The 19681-nt window shown below is 42.5% G+C and overlaps 1 protein-coding gene across 1 annotated transcript in view; it reads left to right on the top strand.

Annotated features, from left to right (window-relative positions):
- LEKR1 (leucine, glutamate and lysine rich 1) overlaps nt 1-998 on the top strand; it is a 44863-nt gene extending 43865 nt beyond the window's left edge. The window contains exon 7 of the mRNA XM_075269563.1: nt 512-998. Within this exon, the coding sequence (XP_075125664.1) occupies nt 512-922 (411 nt within the window). The 3' untranslated portion in view covers nt 923-998. The remainder of the gene's footprint in view (nt 1-511) is intronic.
- The last annotated feature ends 18683 nt before the right edge of the window (nt 999-19681 follow it).

The following is a 19681-nucleotide window of genomic DNA, read 5'->3' as shown; positions in this document are numbered from 1 at the left end:
AGTTGGTTGCAAGATATGTGTCACATGGTATGGCATTCTTGAGAAAATATTTTTTTAAGACACCGCATATAAATTCCTTTAATATATTTTATGGTGGAGATTGGGAAATAATTTTTGCAATTTTTTTAAAATTTAAATTATACCCAATGTATCAATGATTCGAAATGGCATAAAAATGGAATAGAAGGAATACCCCACTTCGTTGATCCACTGCTGCTCCCCATTCTGAGGTGTACTAGGTCCCGCTGGTCTTTACATTTTGGTCCCATTGTTATGCACAGGCAGTGCCTTCTCTGCCAGTCACAGGGCAATGGGTGACCTACCTCACCCCGTGATTGAACAAGTAGGCGCTTCCTGGAAGCAGGTAGTAGAGATAAGGTGGGCCTGGAGATCATCAGAATGGGGTCAGTGGGAGATCAATGAGGTAAGTACTTAAGTTTTAAAATTGTAACCAATAGAAACCCCCCTTAAGTTTTAATTAGTGTTTGAAATAAATAGTTTGTCTTTTTAGATTGAATTCCTTAAGGAAACCGTGCGCATGGAGTGTGAAGAACGCTATGAGCTCACCGAGGCCTTGACACAGGCTAAGCAACAACTGCTGGAAATGAAAAGAGTGAGTGGAAACTTTCCCGCATCACAAAGGCCATTTACTCCAGAGAGGCTAACATCATCTCACATCATGGCTGGTACGCAGAAGAAACCTCCTCTATCTTTACCAACAAGTAATGGCACCAAGGTAATGAGCTTATCTGGATCATATGGGTCTAATAGTGCCACCAATTTCAACAAGCTGAGGCAGAGTAGTGGGAGTAGCTTACCCATGTTACAGTCACCACATCCTCCTAAAGAGAGGACATCTTCTCTGACTGATACACGGAATAAAATTACTGCAATTCTCAGGAGAAATTCTACTCGGCCTTAGCACAGACAAGGCTCATCTGAAGATTTACCTGAATCACTTGGAAAATTGTTATTCCTGAATTACCAGTGAACAGGAGAACAACTGAGTGCAGAAAGGTAGAATGTACCGATTTCTCCAAGAGATTGCTCCAGATGCAACAGTCTTCTACTCTGGATACGTCCCCATGGGGCATGCTTCATGGTACACATGTGGTTAGTTTTTACCCAATTTAAGGGTAATTCATATTTTTGGGTTTATATGTTATTGCCAAAATGAGAACATTGTGGGAAAATGTTATCATAAAGAATAGTCAAGTTGGGCCAGAACAATTAAAGGGGATGTCCAGGATTAGTAAAAGAAAATTTCGAAGAACAGTGTTGCTCTTGTCCATGGACTGTGAGGGGTACTGCTGCTTACCCCATTGACTTAGAGAGCCTATTTGCTTGATATTTCACCCATAAACCACCCTCAGTACCTTACGTGTTGCAGGACACTGCCTCTGTCCTCTGAAAATTACATTTTATTCTATTTTGAAATGATCTGTTTCAAGTTCATGGGGTGGAGAATTATCAGAACAAACCTATCTCCAAGCCCCAGCACATCCCCAATGCTGTAATTCCTGTGAAGGCCCCTATTGTGATGTTAGCAGGCAGGGGTGTTACTAAAGGTTTATTTGGGGCCAGACCTCCATGAAGACTTGTTCACAACATGTCTGTGCACACAAACGTCCCATCATTCTCATCCCCTATTTGTGCCCCCACATAGTAAGCATTGCCTCTTTTTTTGCCACAGTATCCCTTACAGAATACCTCTTTGTCTATATGCTTCTGATCAACTGTAGAGATGAGCGAGTACTGTTCGGATCAGCCGATCCGAACAGCACGCTCCATAGAAATGAATGGATGCACCCGGTACTTCCGCTTTGACGGCGGCCGGCCGCTTAACCCCCCCACGTGCCGGCTACGTCCATTCATTTCTATGCGAGCGTGCTGTTCAGATAGTACAGTACTTGCTCATCTCTAAACTGCTGTATTTTTGTCATGAAAGGGTTATTTTTTTTCTTCTCCTTTCTGACAGTGGAAGGTTGTGTATCATAAATCTTCTTACTCTGTATTACCAGAGGGCAGGGTAATAAGTTTACAATGCACAAACTGCCAGCCATCAAAGGATATCAGAAAGGAGACAAATACATTTATCTAGCCCTAGTGCGTTGAGGGTAACCTTTGGGTCCCCTTGGTTTTAGGTCTGTAGTTACCACCACGGCAACGCGTATAGTTACGCCAGTGTTAGCAGGGCTGATAGTCTTATATATTGGACATAAGTGAGATGCACTGCGAGGTGGTGTTTGAAAAAAAGCAGATCCCTTTTACTAATTCCAGACAAGTCCTATAACAAGGTCTGAGTGTTGAGCAGATACATGAATATATGGTGCGTAGATCTGAAATAGCTTTAATTGTAGGGAATTTCAGGCACGACTATTTCTGTATTCAGTAGTGAAGGTTTTGTGTTCATTTATAACATTGCGCCTTGTGACTGTGTTCAAAGCAAACACAAAGTGAGTTCCTGAGGAAATATCTTAACCAGGGAAGAGCAACATATCATCAGCTGGATTCCACCGGAGGCGCAGCACTCGGGGACAAGCACGTGGACGTCCCACTGGGGCTGCGCATTCTCTGCTCCTGGCTCTTAGGACTACCCTGGTGAGAACATCAAGAAAAAGTATACAATACGCCCACACATGTGTATGTACAGTATGTATGCATGCCTGTATTTGCATATGTCTATACAACACACATACCTACATTTACCACAAGCACTGAATGTAATATCTGATCGCACTAGTGACACAAGTCATTTGGAGGACTCTACTCGCCATCTACTGGTGAGAGGTGGTAATCACAGCTCTAAAAACTTTGCTGCAGTCAAAAATACACTTGTGCCAACTGTAGATATGTATAGAGTATTGTGAGAGCAGCCTAATGGTCAGATAAGCATTAGACTGTATGTAATTCATATTGTCTTTATACTATGATTTGTATCCTGCAGTTTATATTATAGACGGATGATAATAAATGCAGCGTTTTTCAGATTTTTGTCATTGTTTCTTTACTAACAGTAAAATATAATTTGGGGGAATTTAAAATGAGCAACTGGAGTGAGGCGGCGTAGAGTCCTATATAATTCATGGCACTGGTATACGTTATAGAAGGGGTCCCAAGTGAAGGGTCACCCTCTGTCATGTCTAAAGAGACCAATAGGACAAATGGACAGAGTAGGTGTAATGGTCCCTTTAAGAAAAAGTATATTTGTTTTCAGTCTATTCTCCTACATATCTGTATAGGATTTCACATAGTGATGATTTGTTAATGGTTAAAGACTTAAGACTTCCTGAATTTCTAGGCCTGCTGCCTGTCAGTCATGTGAGAGTGCTTCAGAACATCCCTATTATCATAACGCTTGTGATTCATAAGATATACATGTCTCTTATTGTTTCCTCTTCAGCATGGTTGGACAAGAATCTTGTGGGAATTGTGTTCAAATTAATATTTCTTTAATAATGAGATAGCATGCTCGGGTTCAGTGACAAATCCATTGTCAAATGATGTCAAGAAATAGGTAAAAGTGCCCAGGACACTATACTGCGGATGATGCAGCATGTCACATAAGGGAGCGATTTTTAAATAGAGGCCCTACATTTAGGCTAAGCCACCAGGCAATGTAACCCAATAATGGTCTTTCTCTTATGTCTTTTTGTTATCTATTCACACCTGAACATTTATGGCTATATTTACAGAATATGCCATAAATGTCTAGTAGATACATGACCCACATCCATCTCTAAATCTGGAGTCCACCGATCCTTAGTCTGTGCAGCAGTAAAGCAGAGATGTGCATCTTTTTCATACTTGATGTCCATACTTTTCCCTAAAGGGACTATTACTCCAGCTCTGTCCATATGCCCTATTGGGCCCTTTAGACATGACAGAGGGTGACCCTTCACTTGGGACCCCTTCTATAACTTATTCCAGAAAACTGCCCTGAATTATATAGGACTCTACACCGCCTCACATGCCTACTTATAGCCTTCATGTAGGGCCCTCTATTTAGAAAGGTGTTCCTTTGCACGGAGAAAAAAAACCCATGCTGCCCTATGTAGTCACTTGTAGCAAGTCCCTGGCTTCTGTTCATTTACATACAAATCACTAGTAAATTTGTCTGAACTGATCTGCACCAACAGCATATGCCAGAATTCTGGTACAAGTGCCTTAATAAATCTGGGCTATTTTGGGTTGAGCTTGAGATTTTAAAATCCGATTTCCGATCATTTTCCAGCCGATCGCAATCGTGAAATTTGCTCGATTGCCAATCGGGATCCGATCTTTCCCGATCCCGCAACCCTATTAATGATATATACATAGATAGGGTTGAGCCGATCTTGAGATAACCTCCAACCTTGATCCCGCTGGAAAAGATCGGGATCAGAATTCCAATCGCGTTCATGAAAGTTACTCGATCGCCAATCAGAATCCAATATTTTCCAATCCCAATCGCTGGACCCTAGGGCTATTGCATTAAAATCCCCCTTTTAATGAAGCTGATCTAGTGGCCACTGTGGGGACTAGTGATATTACATATGGATCATGTTATACCTAGATAGGCTAGATTTACCCATGAAAGAGCCTCTCTCTGCCACTCCATGATATATGTATGCCCTGGTGGAGCAAATGTAGATTGCTTGTCAAATTGAGAAACCCCCTCCAAATCCTGGCAAACACTAGTAGTATTTCCTCCAATGCTTTCAGTTTTTACCCTTACAAATAGGTTTGATATATTTTCATGTCTGATACTCTAGAATGTGTAATAATTTGGCAACTATCAGGTATATAGATACTAGGAATCAATGTAGTAAATCATCCAGCAATGAAACAGAGGTTTTCAAATAAAAGCTCTTCTTTATTTCACGTCCACAGAATAAAATATATAAACACGCAGTCACAGGAAAAAAGCTTTGCGTCAGACGACGCGTTTCGGATCTCTATCCTTCTTCAAAGGACTTTGAAGAAGGATAGAGATCCGAAACACGTCGTCTGACGCAAAGTTTTTTTCCTGTGACTGCGTGTTTATATATTTTATTCTGTGGACGTGAAATAAAGAAGAGCTTTTATTTGAAAACCTCTGTTTCATTGCTGGATGATTTACTACATTGATTCTTGGGATCGTACTCCTGGCCAAGGGAGTTATTCATCTGGGCAAGGTTCACGGACATCTAATACCGATCAGAATTACAGCACTGGAAGACTACTACAGGAGAGCTGAGAATAACCTTTCCCATTCCCTTCTCCCAGGTTGGTTTTTGCAAATATAGATACTAGATTAAAGGAATACCAGTAAATAAAATGCAGATGTATCCAAGTGCCATACATTGTTATTGTGCAATAATACAGTATAAGACACGTGCCTCTTTTCCTTGCTGCCATGTACTGTATCCTACTGTACTTCACAAATTCCTCCCTTGTCTTTGAAAATCTCAGTGATTTATGGCAGGTGACACAGCGGTGTATAGAGCTGGGTTATAGGGCCATGTTAATCCCCGCAGCAGCAGCTGCCTGTTCTTACCTGGTGCTAATGTTCTACAGTAAGCAGTTTGGGAATTGTCTTTGTACATTCTGTGTGTACATATAAAATACTCGCTGTGCACTGAAATCCTATTTGAAAGTTTATGTCAGCATTGTGACAGCTATGTCAGATGTAAAGAAATAAAGGCACACCTGAACCGCTTATCCTATGAGCTAAAAACTCTGCCGAGACAGAGATCAAACGCAAACGTCTCAATCTGAGGAAAGTCAGTAATACATTCCTAAGAACAATTGGGGTCAGAAGTACAGAGCGTTTAATTCATGTTTACTGCAATAAAAGATCTGTACATTGCCAGGTGCCATATATAATAATCCTAATAAGATATCTCAGCCGCACCTAGCACCTTTTATATAATAGTCAATTGCCAATCTCTATAGTCCAAGGCTGCTTTATACAAGAATGATTCTGCACCAGTCTCACTTATGATCTATTGTGTTGGAGAACAATTGTGCTAAGAGTGTTTACAGCAGCATATTTTGTTTTGCTGCGATGCAAGCAATTCTTTTATAACTTTGCAGTGTGACATTGGGAGGTCATTCATTGTTTTGCTACAAATGTAACAAAAAAAAAATGTATATAACTACCGCAAGCCAATTTAGCTGTGGAGACTTGTCCTATACGGTGAGCCAGGACACGCATACCATCTAGAGGTTGGCAGTATGGTGGCTCAGTGGTTAGCACTGCTACGTTGCAGTACTATGGTCCTGGTTCCTCCTTTATTTGCAAGTTTTTACTCAAGTCTCTCTAATATAACCCCTAGAAAAGTACATTGACAGGTTAACTGGCTTCCTATGAAATTAAGCACAGTGTGAGTGTGTGGGTCCCAGAAATTAAGGAAATTAGGTTGCTACCCCCATTGAGAACAGGGCTAATGTCATTTAAATGAGTGCAGCTCTGAGGAATATGTTGGCACTACATGAGATGATTCACCAATACCTATAATGTGAACCATACACAGGCTATGAGATGGCATTATGCAATACCTAACTGTACATGAGAATGATCACATCATTACATGGAGATTATGCAACGTACTGGAACATTGTCATATTAATATGATGTTAAAATTGTAGACTATATGAAGGAAAGCTACATTGTGCTGCATACACCACACACCTGGATATATGGACACTATAATCCTGGAACTGCTGTAGTATAATACAACGATTACAGAATTACAGCTGTGTATGGGCACAATTCATGAATGTCATGAATACAGGTCTTAACCCACAAAACAGAATTATTATAGATCCAATAATCAATTTTTAACAATGGTTGCACAAGAAGAATGAAGTCTGTCATGTAAGTGAATAGGTTGTCCCTGTATACAATGCATGTGACCCAGGAGCTATCATCATAAGGAAATTCCATTGAGAGGGTGTGAAGAGTAATGCTATGCCGTCATATATGGAGTGCTGCTTGAGGCCGCAAAATGGATGCGATTCTGGTTAATCTCATCCAGACATGGCAGAAGAAAATCAGCAGAGGAAAATCTGAGATTGAAGACAAACAAACAAAAAAAAAAACACTGACATTTTTGAAAATCATAGCATGTGAATTATAGCTGCGGAAATGCTTTTCTTTTCAATAGTTTTTATTAAAATCAAAGAATAACAAGCACAACATAATATAACATAAGTTCACACAAGGACCGCAGTAATAGAAATATTATAATTGTTTGGCATTGACATGTACATCTTGAAGGAAACGTTTAATATTCGTCGATCAACAGCTAATAGTTTTGCGTGGTCAGAAGGAATAAGAAAAGTACCTGTAGGGGGATGGATAGGGTAGCGGAAAAACAAAGGGAAACAAGGGAAGTCCTTGCCAACCTATTACGATGGACAATATAGATTCGTATTGTGGGTATATAGATATCATAGGGGCAGAAAGTCTGTAGAGGAATACTGCAGACTTTCTGTGAAAAAAGCTGCAGAAAAAAAAGCTACTGCATTTCCACCACATTTTTTTCTGCTGCACTTCTTGGCTGTGTCTCGCTATATGGGGGCCGCGAAACCGTTTTTTTTTAACCCGAACACTGAGTACTGCATGTCCGACTCTGTGTCAGGTTTAACAAAAACGGTTTAGTGGCGGAGAGCATAAAACACTCACCGGCGCTCACAGCCGGACATCTTTCAAACACATTCAAATGAATGGGTATGAAAGAGTCCTGCAGCTTTCCGTCTTCTGTTCTGTTTTGTGCAGGAAACGGAAACCTGTATGAACGGAGACCGGGCACAGATGTGAACAAGCGCTTAGTCTCTGTAATGTGAGGAAGGGTACCATCTTTCTGACATTACAGAGCTTAAATAACACATCAGGCACCAAAACTAACTGCTTATTGTTTGGGAACAATAGAGGTTAGAGGGAAAATTCCAACTGTGCTGGAATCTATCTAAGGCCTGGTTCACATCTGCGTTCAGTATTCCGTTCAGGAAGTCTATTTAGGGACACCCCGAATGGAATATCGAACGCATTGACAAGTGGTGAGCTTATAAAAGCACACGGACCCCATAGACTATAATGGGGTCCGTGTGTTTTCTGTGCGGTGTATCATGAGTCATGTGGAAAGGAAAGTAGTTCATTAAGTACTCTTCTCTCCACATGTTCCGTGCGGACACTGTGCGGAAAGCACACGAACCCCATTATAGTCTATGCAGTCCGTGTGCTTTCATAAACTCACCGCTTGTCAATGCGTTCGGTATTCCGTTCACAGGGTCCCCGAACAGACTCCCTGAACGGAATACCGAATGCAGATGTGAACGAGGCCTAATATCTAATCTATCTGATGCTAAGATCTTGAGTGGATGTAGATGGTGAAAGGTCCTCTATGATACATATTGATTACTTTAGTTTATTCTGTTAGGCTGGGTTCACACCGCGCTTTTTTAATTAAGAGCCACATACTTTCTAATTGCAGCAACACCCAGCACATTTTGCTCTGCGTTTCACCTGAAAACTTCTGGCTATTAAAGTGAAAACATGTGGTTTAGTGGCCTAGTAAAATGTGCTACTCATTACTGCAATCTAAAGAAAGCATGCAGTTCTTAATTAGAAAAGCACAGTGTGAACTGACCCTTATGACGCTGATTATAATATTATCTATGTATATTAATTATTTACAATCGGTGAGCAGACTCCTCCAGGTTGTCCAGGTTAAGTGGAGGATAAGAGGCGATATTTCTTGATGTCTGAGAAAAATTTCTGCACAACAAGGCAAACGTAACTTTGGACCTGAAATATTATCTTTCTGTAGGTAAGTATAAGTGCTTTGAGCTGTAAGTTACTGTAGGCCACTTATGAGACACACCGTAAACTTTCGGACAATCTGCAAGTCATTCTTAAGAGCTTCCATTTTCGGCAAGCTCCAGCCTGCACTCCCACACCTGCAGTTCCTTTACAATTGCTCTTATTGCCTTGGTAACCGGAGACATTTTTTAATGATTGCTGACGTCAAACAAAGTGGGTGTTGGCAGCTGGAATGTGGCCTTTTGGCTCCCATACAAATGTGTTATGAGAAGACTGACTTGTATTTTGCTTCTCATTCCCTATCCTGTTTTCTTTCTCTTTGTCATGTAATACTTGATTATGATTGTTGGACTCTTACGCTATGAGCCATGTTTTCTCTTTTTACTTCCAGTTTGCTAATAGGGTTTTGATGGGTGTTTATTATTGTAGTACAAAATGTGAACTAAGGTTAAAACAAGCGTGTTGGGAAAAACATATCGCAAGGAGAAGAAATCTGATTGGCTAATGAGTGTTCAGTGGTCTAGAAGAGAAAGCGGCGTCTATTATGGTATTTATATATTTTTAGAGTACTACATGTCTGATTTTCTTTGTTTTTCATTTTTGCCATGTGTTCTGGAGTACTTTTGAGACAGTTCTTCCGAGTCTTTGCTGAATCAATTATGACCCTTATGACTATGGAGAGTCCTTCTCAATGAAGTTATGGGATGCTGTGTATTTTCCCGTAGTTCAAACCTTCATATGAGCAATTTGAATACCAACATACTTGTCTACAAATTCTATGTAAATATTCTCTTATAATAAGGAGCCATACTCCTGTAATCTGGAGCCCCTGGTCTATGGTGTGTGAGTATTGCCAAGTCAGTTCTCCCTAGAATGTGCTGATGAGAGCCAAACAGATCGAAATGGCGCCGTCCACAGTTGGGATGATACTGACTTGGCAAAATCCCACATCATTGCAATTAAAGGCTTGTTGGAAAGTCGGGCATGATGTTCAAGGGAGCTGCTTCCAATAGAGGGCAGCATAGAGGCAATGTTTTCCTATTTACATCCTGGGAAACATATTTGCATATTCTTCCCATAATCCCCCACAGTGGAGCGAAAATGGCTTTATAAGACACCTACATAAGACACCTACACACCTACATGGTGGTCTCTCCCTAGGGAGTGACAATATCCCCATAATCTAATATAATAGTAATAGGAATCCAGCCAGTGCCATCACAACAATACAATTTAGCCAGAATTCCATTCACTTTGCAGGTACTGTAAAACACCATGGTTTATGCTACGTTGGGCCCTGGACTTGCCCTGGAAATCCTACACATTTACTTCCAAGTCAAAACTATAACAAAATGTATCAGTTTATGTAATGAAAAATCTTACAAGTTAGGGGGCGTTCACACTACCGTCGGTGTCCGACATGTAGTGTCTGCTCCTAGTGTCCGCTCAAAATCTGTCACGGACACTAGGAGCGGACACTAGATGTGTCCGTGACACCTGTCATTCACTTTAATGGGCATCGGGTGCGTTCTTTTGCACTCCGTACCCGTCCTTTCCTGTCCGCAAGAGAAGATGTCCGACTTCTCAAGTGGACAGAAAAACCCTGCATGCAGGGTTCCTCTGTCCGCTTGAGAAGTCGGACACCTTCTCTTGCGGACAGGAAAGGACGGGCACGGAGTGCAAAAGAACGCACCCGATGCCCATTAAAGTGAATGACAGGTGTCACGGACACATCTAGTGTCCGCTCCTAGTGTCCGTGACAGATTTTGAGCGGACACTACATGTCGGACACCGACGGTAGTGTGAACGCTCCCTTATGTCTCTTTAAACAGGTTGTCCAGGATAAGAATGTTTTAGCAAGGGGTTGGGGAAGGTGAAATAAAAAACAAAAAAAAAAACCAATACCAGTCCCCAGTGTGCCAGTGTCTATGACCACAGTCCTGTCCCGCTGCTTCCAGACGGTTTTTGGGGGAAGTTTCCGTCGCCCATGACTGCTCTGGCCAATTAGCAGCTTCAGCAGCCTAAGGAAAGAACATGGGATGTGACAGGTAGTGACGTCCCATGTCTTTTAATTAGGCCGATTGGCCAGAGCAGAAACTGCCACCAAAAACAATCTTGAAGCAGCAGGACAGGACCATGGTCAGAGATTTGTTTTAAGATGTTAAAACATAGCAAAACCTATACAAATTGGGTATTGCCATGCTGGCCCACAGAATCCGTGTAACATGACATTTTGGCTGCAAAGCTCTGGGAATGGAAAAATTATAGTAGTTAATGCTTGTGGAAGGTGGGGAGTAAAAACCGAAAATCCAAAATGGTTGTGGCCGGAGTGAGTTAAAAACTTTAATATTCAATGTATAAACTCTATATATGATTGAGATTTCACTTTCTTTGAATTACTGAATCAATGTCTAGTGGCATAACCACTGTTTCTGAGAACTGTTTTACATTTGTGTTTCATGCATGGACTAAATTCTGGGACCTCTAAATAGGTGTTCCAGTCCAGGAAGGTTGGATTACACTCCACAGAGGACCTCACTCTCATAAACTGAGGAAACTGATGTTAGTTATTATAACTATGTAAGGCTGAGGCCTCCCTGTCCTGGTCCACCCCTCTCATATTTGCAGAAAGTGGCAAGTGAGGCACAGAGAAGGGGAAGTAGCACATCTTTGGTGCAAGAAAAGTCCTTGCGTCACATATGTGCCACATTGTTTTACATCTATGGCCCCACATCTGCGTTTGGGTTTCCGTTCAGGGAGTCCGCTTGGGGACCCCCTGAATGGAAACCATATACGCATTTAAAAGTGGTTACCACATAGACCCCATAGACTATAATGAGGTCCGTGTCATTTCTGCGCGGTTTCCACATGAAACATGCGGAGAGAAAAGTGCTGCTTTCATCACTTTTCTCTTCACATATTTTGTGCGGAAACCACAAGGCCCCCATTATAATCTAAGGGGTCCGCGGTTTTCCCAGGTAACCGCTTTTTAATGTGTATAGGTTTCCATTTGGGGGGTCCCCAAGAGGACTCCCTGAACGGAAACCCGAATGCAGATGTGAATGGGGCCTATGCCAGAAAAGTGGTAGAGTTGTGTTGATGAATTACCCCCATCCCCAATTGTGTGCTCAATGAGAAGGCGTAAAGGTTGTGCAGTACACAGATTCTCATGCATGTGGAAAGTTTTTTCCAAGTATAAACCTTACCAAAGAGGGCGCTTATTGTTTTGTTTTGTTTTTAAGTTTAGTTTTCTAGATACATCATGGTATGCCCCAAGATATGAACAACCCTTAGTGTGCCAGATAGAAGGATGAAAACAGAATTCAGTATTATCTATCATTCCAAGAGGAATGTTGCTTCCCTGCACGTATGCTGCAAAAACAATGCTCGCACATAGGGGTGAACATGTAGCTGAGTAAGTGGCAGGTAAGGTTAAGTCAGTTTACAGACCTAAAAGGCTTTATTGTTGTCTCCTGTGACTTAGCGGTAGATAAATCTTCAATACTATCATTGATTCCATGGAAACTCTGGGACGTTTGATCTCTTCTTGGATGTGTTTGCCCTTTTCACACACAATGCCATCCACTGTATCTGTACAATACGTCTAGTGTCGTGCCCTAAATTGATTGATTGTGCTCCGAAAGTATTTCCACATAAAATTTCCAAACAGAACACATTAAAATATAATGAGGCAGATTTAATAATACTGTATAGCAGTGCAATGTTAGACAAGACGGTCTAAAACTGCACCACATTTGTCATGGTTGCTAATACTAGATGATAAATCTGGTGTATTTTTAGATGGTCTAGTCCAGGGGTAGGCAACCTTTTTTGTTCGGCGTGCCAAATTAAATTAAAAAATCAAAGATGAGGTCCTCGGAGTGCCGGGCAATAATTGTAAAGCCAACGACACCTACACTAAAGTCATATAGCACAGGGGTGCTGTCATACTGTGATCCAAGCCACATGCGCTTACCACTATTTGCCTTGATACACATGTTCTTTTCCATTAGAAGCAATGTAAGTACATGCGTAACCCACAATTAGTGGTAATGTATGTGACTGGGAGCAGAGTGAGGTCATACCTGTAAAGAGCTGACACACAATGTACCTGTATGCTCCAGCCAGTCCTCGGCTGTTAGTAACTTCAGTATTCTGTAAGGGAGCACTCACACTACCATCGGTGTCCAACAGCTAGTGTCCGCTGCTAATGTCCGCAGAAGATTTTGAACAGACATTAGCAGTGGACACTAGCTGTCGGACACCGACGGTAGTGTGAACGCTCCCTAAGTGAAACGCAGATTAATTTGTCACTTTTAGTTCCTGGTGGTGGAGTAACAGCAAAACCCCAGCCAGAAATTAATCGGTGTCACACTTTCAACAAAGTGGCCGCACTGGTGCCCAGGAACTGGATTTGGCTATAATTGCATCTAGTTACAGTGTCACCACCCAATAGAATCACACTAAGGGTGAATTCACACTGAGTAAACGCTAGCTTATTCTGAACGTAAAACACGTTCAGAATAAGCGGCGTCTAAAGCAGCTCCATTCATTTCTATGGGAGCGGGGATACGAGCGCTCCCCATAGAAATGAATGGGCTGCTTCTTTCACTCCGTGCAGTCCCATTGAAGTGAATGGGGAGTGCCGGCGTATACGGCAAGCTCTGCTCATGCCGGAGCGTACACGCCGGCACTCCCCATTCACTTCAATGGGACTGCACGGAGTGAAAGAAGCAGCCCATTCATTTCTATGGGGAGCGCTCGTATCCCCGCTCCCATAGAAATGAATGGAGCTGCTTTAGACGCCGCTTATTCTGAACGTGTTTTACGTTCAGAATAAGCTAGCGTTTACTCAGTGTGAATTCACCCTAAGGCTGAGGCCCCACATTACAAAAATGCAGCTTTTTTTATTGCAGATTTAGCTGCGTTTGTTTTTCCGCCAAAGCCAAGAATGGCTAGAAAAGGAATGGGAAATATATAGGAAGCTTCTTATATGTCTCCCTCCTGCTCAATCTACTCCTGGCTTCGGCTAAAAAAAACCCAGCAAAATCTGCACCGAAAAAATATTTTACATATTTTGCTGTTTTTCTGAGCCTAAGCCAGGAGTGGATTGAGCAGAAGGGAAACGTATAAGAAGCTCCCTATATATTTCCCATTCCTTCTGTAGCCATTTTTAGCTTTGGTTGAAATAAACCGCATGAAAATCTGCAACAAAAACGCTGCATTTCTGCAACGTGGGGCCTCAGCCTTACGCCTCGTGCATACAAGTGGCACGCATGTGGTTTTCACTGACCTATATGTTAAAAATAGGGGATGTATAGGACACATATAGGACCTGCTTCATAGTTTTCAGTTCTTCAATTTGGTCCAGATACACAGCCACAAAAAGAATGGCTGTATATATGGGTCAATTGAAATATATAGGTCTGTACTTTTATCCACAGTTGTAGAGTCCGGTCATGTGCATTGCAGGTTACAACTCAATGTGCCTCATATTAATAGCAGTTAACCCCATCATGTCCCTCACATTAACCCCCTGTGTGCTTTACATAAGGGACACTGATATGTGAGACATATGGAGGTAATAAGTGAACATCTTCATTATATAGTACCCCCATATGTCTCACACATCAGTAACCCTTATGTGAGGCACACAGGGGTTAATGTGAGGGACATGATGGTGTTAACTGCTATTAATGTGAGGCACATGGAGTTACTAAAACTACATTAATAACCCCAAATGCCTGACATTAATAAGAATAGTTAGTAACACACACGTACCTGGTGTTGTGTTTGCTTTCACTTTGCTCCCCGGAGCTTCCTCTATGGCAGGAGCTCCTCCTCACATGTAACAGCAGGTCCAGGAATCCTTTAGGGCTAGTTCACACGGGGACATGGACGCTGATTTTGACAGCAGATTTTGCGGCCAAATCAGCGTCCATACAATGTCCACACTATGTGAACTGCTCCCGCCGCGACCATCGCGGTCGCGGCTTTCACCTCCACTGTCGGCTCAAATGAATGAGCCGACATGGAGGGCGCTGCGGCTGGGCGGAAGCCGCGGCTCATCGCGAGCGGCTTCCGCCCGAAAGATAGGTCATGTCGCTTCTTTTTCTGCTAGCGAGCTAGCAGAAAGAAAAAAGCGAGCAGTTCACATAGGGATACATTGTATGGACGCTGATTTGGCCGCAAAATCCGCTGTCAAAATCAGCGTCCATGTCCCCGTGTGAACTAGCCCTTATCCTGTGCAGTGAGAGGCTCACCTCTGATTGGTGGGCAGTGAGAGAAGGGGGCGTGTCCTACACCTCAGCTCTATAGCAGAGCACTGAAGGGACGCTCTCTCTCAATTTAGTTATATGAAAGTTGCAGGCTGGCTGGCGTGCCAGCAAATTATGCCTCGCGTGCCAGTCTTGGCACGCGTGCCAGGGGTTGCCGACCCCTGGTCTAGTCTAATGGTAAGATCACGCGGTGGAATATTTGGAAATTCTTCCACTAATTTCAATGGGTGGTAAAGGCGCAACTTTACACCGCTTGTTTGTTGGTCGAGTTTATGCCAAAAAATGCATGTAAGTTTTGGCACTCTGGTGTATCTTTATCTATGCCCTCTTTTCAGATTACTCCTTCAAATCGGATCCAGAATCCATACTATTTCTGACTATATTCAATAGGAGGTACAACCCAAAAACGGAAAACAGAAAATGTGTGTCCACTTTGTTCTCCCCATGGATTTCGCAACTGATTCAGGAGCTGCTAATGAACTACATTGTGTTTGAGGCTAAACCCACAGCAGGAGGCTCAGGGCCAGGGAAGTGAAAGACTTCTTCATTTTTTGATGTATGACTGGCCCCAAATTCTGTCCTCTGAAAGTTGGTAGGCATGCCCAATGTGTGTGTCATACTACGGCGAATATGTAGCAGACATGGAACTATTTCTGATGAATGAATACCTTCTGGTTCCTGGAACAACTGTATCACCTGTACCTTCCTTAGGCAAAGCCATTTGCATGTATACTGTGGCGGCTTTCAGTTAGTTAAATGTGTATTTCTATCTGCGGGATCATACTTTTAGCTTAAAGGGGTATTCCCTTTTCAAGGATCCAATCTAAACTGCTAGTTTATAGCAATTCAATAGTTTTCCTAAATACATTGCTTTAGAAATTCTTGCTATGTCAAATTATATCTCCCATTGTTTACACAATGCTGTCAGGGTCCCCGGCCTGGGTGGAGATGAGGCAGGAGAATCCCTAAGATGGGAGACCCCTTTACAGTTTTCTCAGGGCATAGTCTACTGTAACTTATGTCCTAAATATTACAATCATCACTAAAATGTACTAGTCTAGAGAATGTTACTAATAAAACCCTAGGTCCTCACTTAGGGCTCATTCACATCTGCGCCCAGGTGTCCGTTCTGCAGGTTTCCGTTTCCTGCATAAAACAGAGCAGGATACGGAAACCTGCAGGAGTCTTTCTCACCCATTCATTTGAATGGGTGAGAAAGATGTCCGGCCGTGAGCGGCGGTGAGCGTTTTATGCTCTCCGCCGCGAAATTGTTTTTTTTTATCCGGACACAGAGTCGGACATGCAATACTCTGTGTCCGGATTAAAAAAAACGTTTTCGCGGCGGAGAGCATAAAATGCTCACCGCCGCTCACGGCCGGACCCGGTCTGTGGTTTACGTCTTCTTGCATGCAGAAGACGGAAACCACAGAATGGAAACCAGAACGCAGGTGTGAACCTAGCGTTATCATAATCATCTAACAGTAATACTTACTTTCAAGGCTGCCCTTTTAAACGTTGATATGAGCAACAAGGTCTCATAGAACCAGTCAAGATTCTGGCAGATTTTTTATTTTTTTTCATTAGCGCCAAGTCATATTAAGAACATTATGGATAGTGCTTCAGAGATTCAACACCTAGAAATCAGTGTGAAAATCTGGGAAAACAATGATTTGTCAGTACTGAGACCAACGGGTTATCTTAGCTTTGCTAGTCTCAATCGTACAAATGAGTGAGGTGACATTCTGCTGCAGCAAGCTGCCTCCCAACAAAAGTCCCCATACAGTGGCATAACTACCGCCATAGCAGCAGAGGCAGCTGCCACAGGGCCTGGGACATTAGGGGACCCGCGACAGCCGGTACCGATGCCATCATTATACTTGGGGGTCTTTTCGGACCCCCGAGTATAATGATTGGCCGACCAGGAAAGGTAAGAAACATTAAAAAACAATGTTACTGACCTCTCCACGATCCGTGCAGACTTCGGCCTAGTCGTCTGAAGTCTCATGACTCCGGCCTGCGTCCCGGGTCATGTGACGTCTGACGTCATTGAAGATCGACTACTTCAGAGGTTGACAGCGTAGACGGGAGATAGGTGAGTAACAGAGTTTTTTAAATGTTTTTCTCCACCTGGGTCTCCAATTGTTATACTCTGGGGTCTGAAAACACCCCAGAGTATAATAATTGTTTATGGGTGTTCACAGTGGGACATAATACTGTGTGCAGGGGCCACTATGGGACATAATACTGTGTGCAGGGGCCACTATGGGGGATAATACTGTGTGCAGGGGCCGCTATGGGGGATAATACTGTGTGCAGGCGCCGCTATGGGGGATAATACTGTGTGCAGGGGCCGCTATGGGGGATAATACTGTGTGCAGGGGCCACTATGGGGGATAATACTGTGTGCAGCGGCAACTATGGGGGATAATACTGTGTGCAGGAGCCACTATGGGGGATAATACTGTGTGCAGGGGCCACTATGGGGGATAATACTGTGTGAAGGGGCCACAATGGGGCATAATAGAGCGCGCACGAATGTGTAGGAGGGGGTCAGTCGAGGTCGTCGTTGTCGGCCTGTCTGTCTAATTTTATTTTGTAATAGTGTGATGCTAAAAAGAGCATTATGAATAGTGACTATACATTTGTGGAAATGTACGAAGAAATAATAGGCTGTTACTGTTCTTATCAATGAGGCATGCCAATATCAATGTACAGGCACACCCCACAGACAAGAGGATTGGAAACGCCCAATGTTCAGATATGTAATACATTTTCTAGGGGAACTACAGAAGAACATCACAACACAGAGTTCTAAGAAAAGATGATAGTTTTGTAACAGTACGAAGAATGCAAGTATTTACTAGTACAGACAGGAGTTGTGTCCAAGGTTACTATACTAATTCTTAAAGGGGTTTCTGGGACTTAAATACTGTTCTTAGGATAGGTCTTCCATATATGATTGGTGGTGGTCTGATACCTGGACCCCAGTGATTAGTTGTATAAAGAGGCCACAGAGCTTATGGGCGCACAAGCCTCTTCAATGTAAGGATGGCGTGAAGTCCATCGTTCATATAGTACAGCAGCAGCTCAGGCACATACAAGTGAATAAGGCTGAGCTGCAATATCAAGCACAGCCACTGTGATATGCACCAAAGTCTAAAAATTCCAAAACACGATGGAGCAATTCCCTCTGAATTAGAAGTTCACTAAAAACAACAAAAGACAAAGGTAACCCCAGTGGATGAGTTCTTACCTTGTAGTGTTGTGCCAAGACACAATAACTATGTGTGCCTATAGTAGGTAGAGGGGCTACAGTCAATGGGAAACCACCACTGTAGTACCAAGAGCACTGACAAATTTTTTGGCTAAGAATGCCACTAAAAACTGGCGCTTTGTTAAGAGGACAGAGCATATCCGGAGTTATAATTGCCCAAAAAATGATTCTGTTCTAAGATATGTATGGCGTTGTGCGTGGTATTCAGTGAAAAGGCTACAGGGCCCAGCCGATTGCTGTGGCTTCTTCAAACAGCTGACCTCTAAGGTTATTATCTGTTGGACCCCGACTGACCATATATCCTAAAAACAGGTCATCATTAAACCCCAGAAAACCCCTTTAAACAGTGGTCACACCTCAAAGGCCATACCACTTCTTAATATCCGCAGTCCTTCAGCACAGTATTATAATCTATCACTACAAACATTTTCCCAACGTTTCTACATAATAATTTTTCCAAAGAAAATGTACAAGTGAATTTGCATTCATTGGTGGCCTGGATGTATTGCTAATAATTGACCTGCTTTAGCCAAGTAAAATATGTAAGGAAGACGCAGTTCTAGCATAGGAGAGGGGTGTGTGAACATCTGCAAAATATTAAATCATGTAACCTGGCAACAGTGAGATGTGTCTTCAACTTGAAGGATGGTGGAAGTTTAAGCAAATCATACTTGAGATTGTGGTTACAGTTAAGGAGACAGAAGTAACATAAACACTAGGAATCCTATGACAAATTTACTCCGAAGTCATCAACATATAAGTACAGGCTGAAGAGAAGGATGTGAGTTATTTGTATGATTAACCATTTCATCCTACGCATATTCCACAGAATTCAACTAACGCTAGGTTCACATCTACGCCAGGGTTTCCGTTCTTCGGGTCCACTCTGGGTCAAGCGGATTCAAGGACGAAAACCCCAAATGGAATACACGTGCAGGTGTGAACCTAGCTTAAGAGATCAAATATGTCAATAAAGTAGATCTAAAAGGGAATCCCAGTTTGACACTTCTGCAGATTGTAATCTTAAATGTCCTACTAATTTGACAACTACATGTTCACATATCAAAATATTTACCTTTGAGAAAAACCCCATATAGCCACAAAGACAGGCAAATGAGTAATGTTGCAGTGAGATCAAAGGCAAATATATAAACTTGAAAAGAGGTCCCACAGTCATTGTAAAAGAAAAACATTTAATAAGTTCATAATAAAATACCAAAATGTAGATGCTGTGAGAAGGTGACAGGCAGAGTGCTGGAATCCCAATATATCAGCCCTAGGTCTCTGACATATGTGTGGTCCAAAGCGGGTCTTGGGACCTGGGCTTGTTACTGGACCATA

Source organism: Leptodactylus fuscus, chromosome 3 (genome assembly GCF_031893055.1).
Source record: "Leptodactylus fuscus isolate aLepFus1 chromosome 3, aLepFus1.hap2, whole genome shotgun sequence".
Classification (NCBI taxonomy): Eukaryota; Metazoa; Chordata; class Amphibia; order Anura; family Leptodactylidae; genus Leptodactylus; species Leptodactylus fuscus.
Note: the sequence above shows the minus strand (reverse complement) of the source record. Positions and strands in the feature narration are given on the sequence as shown.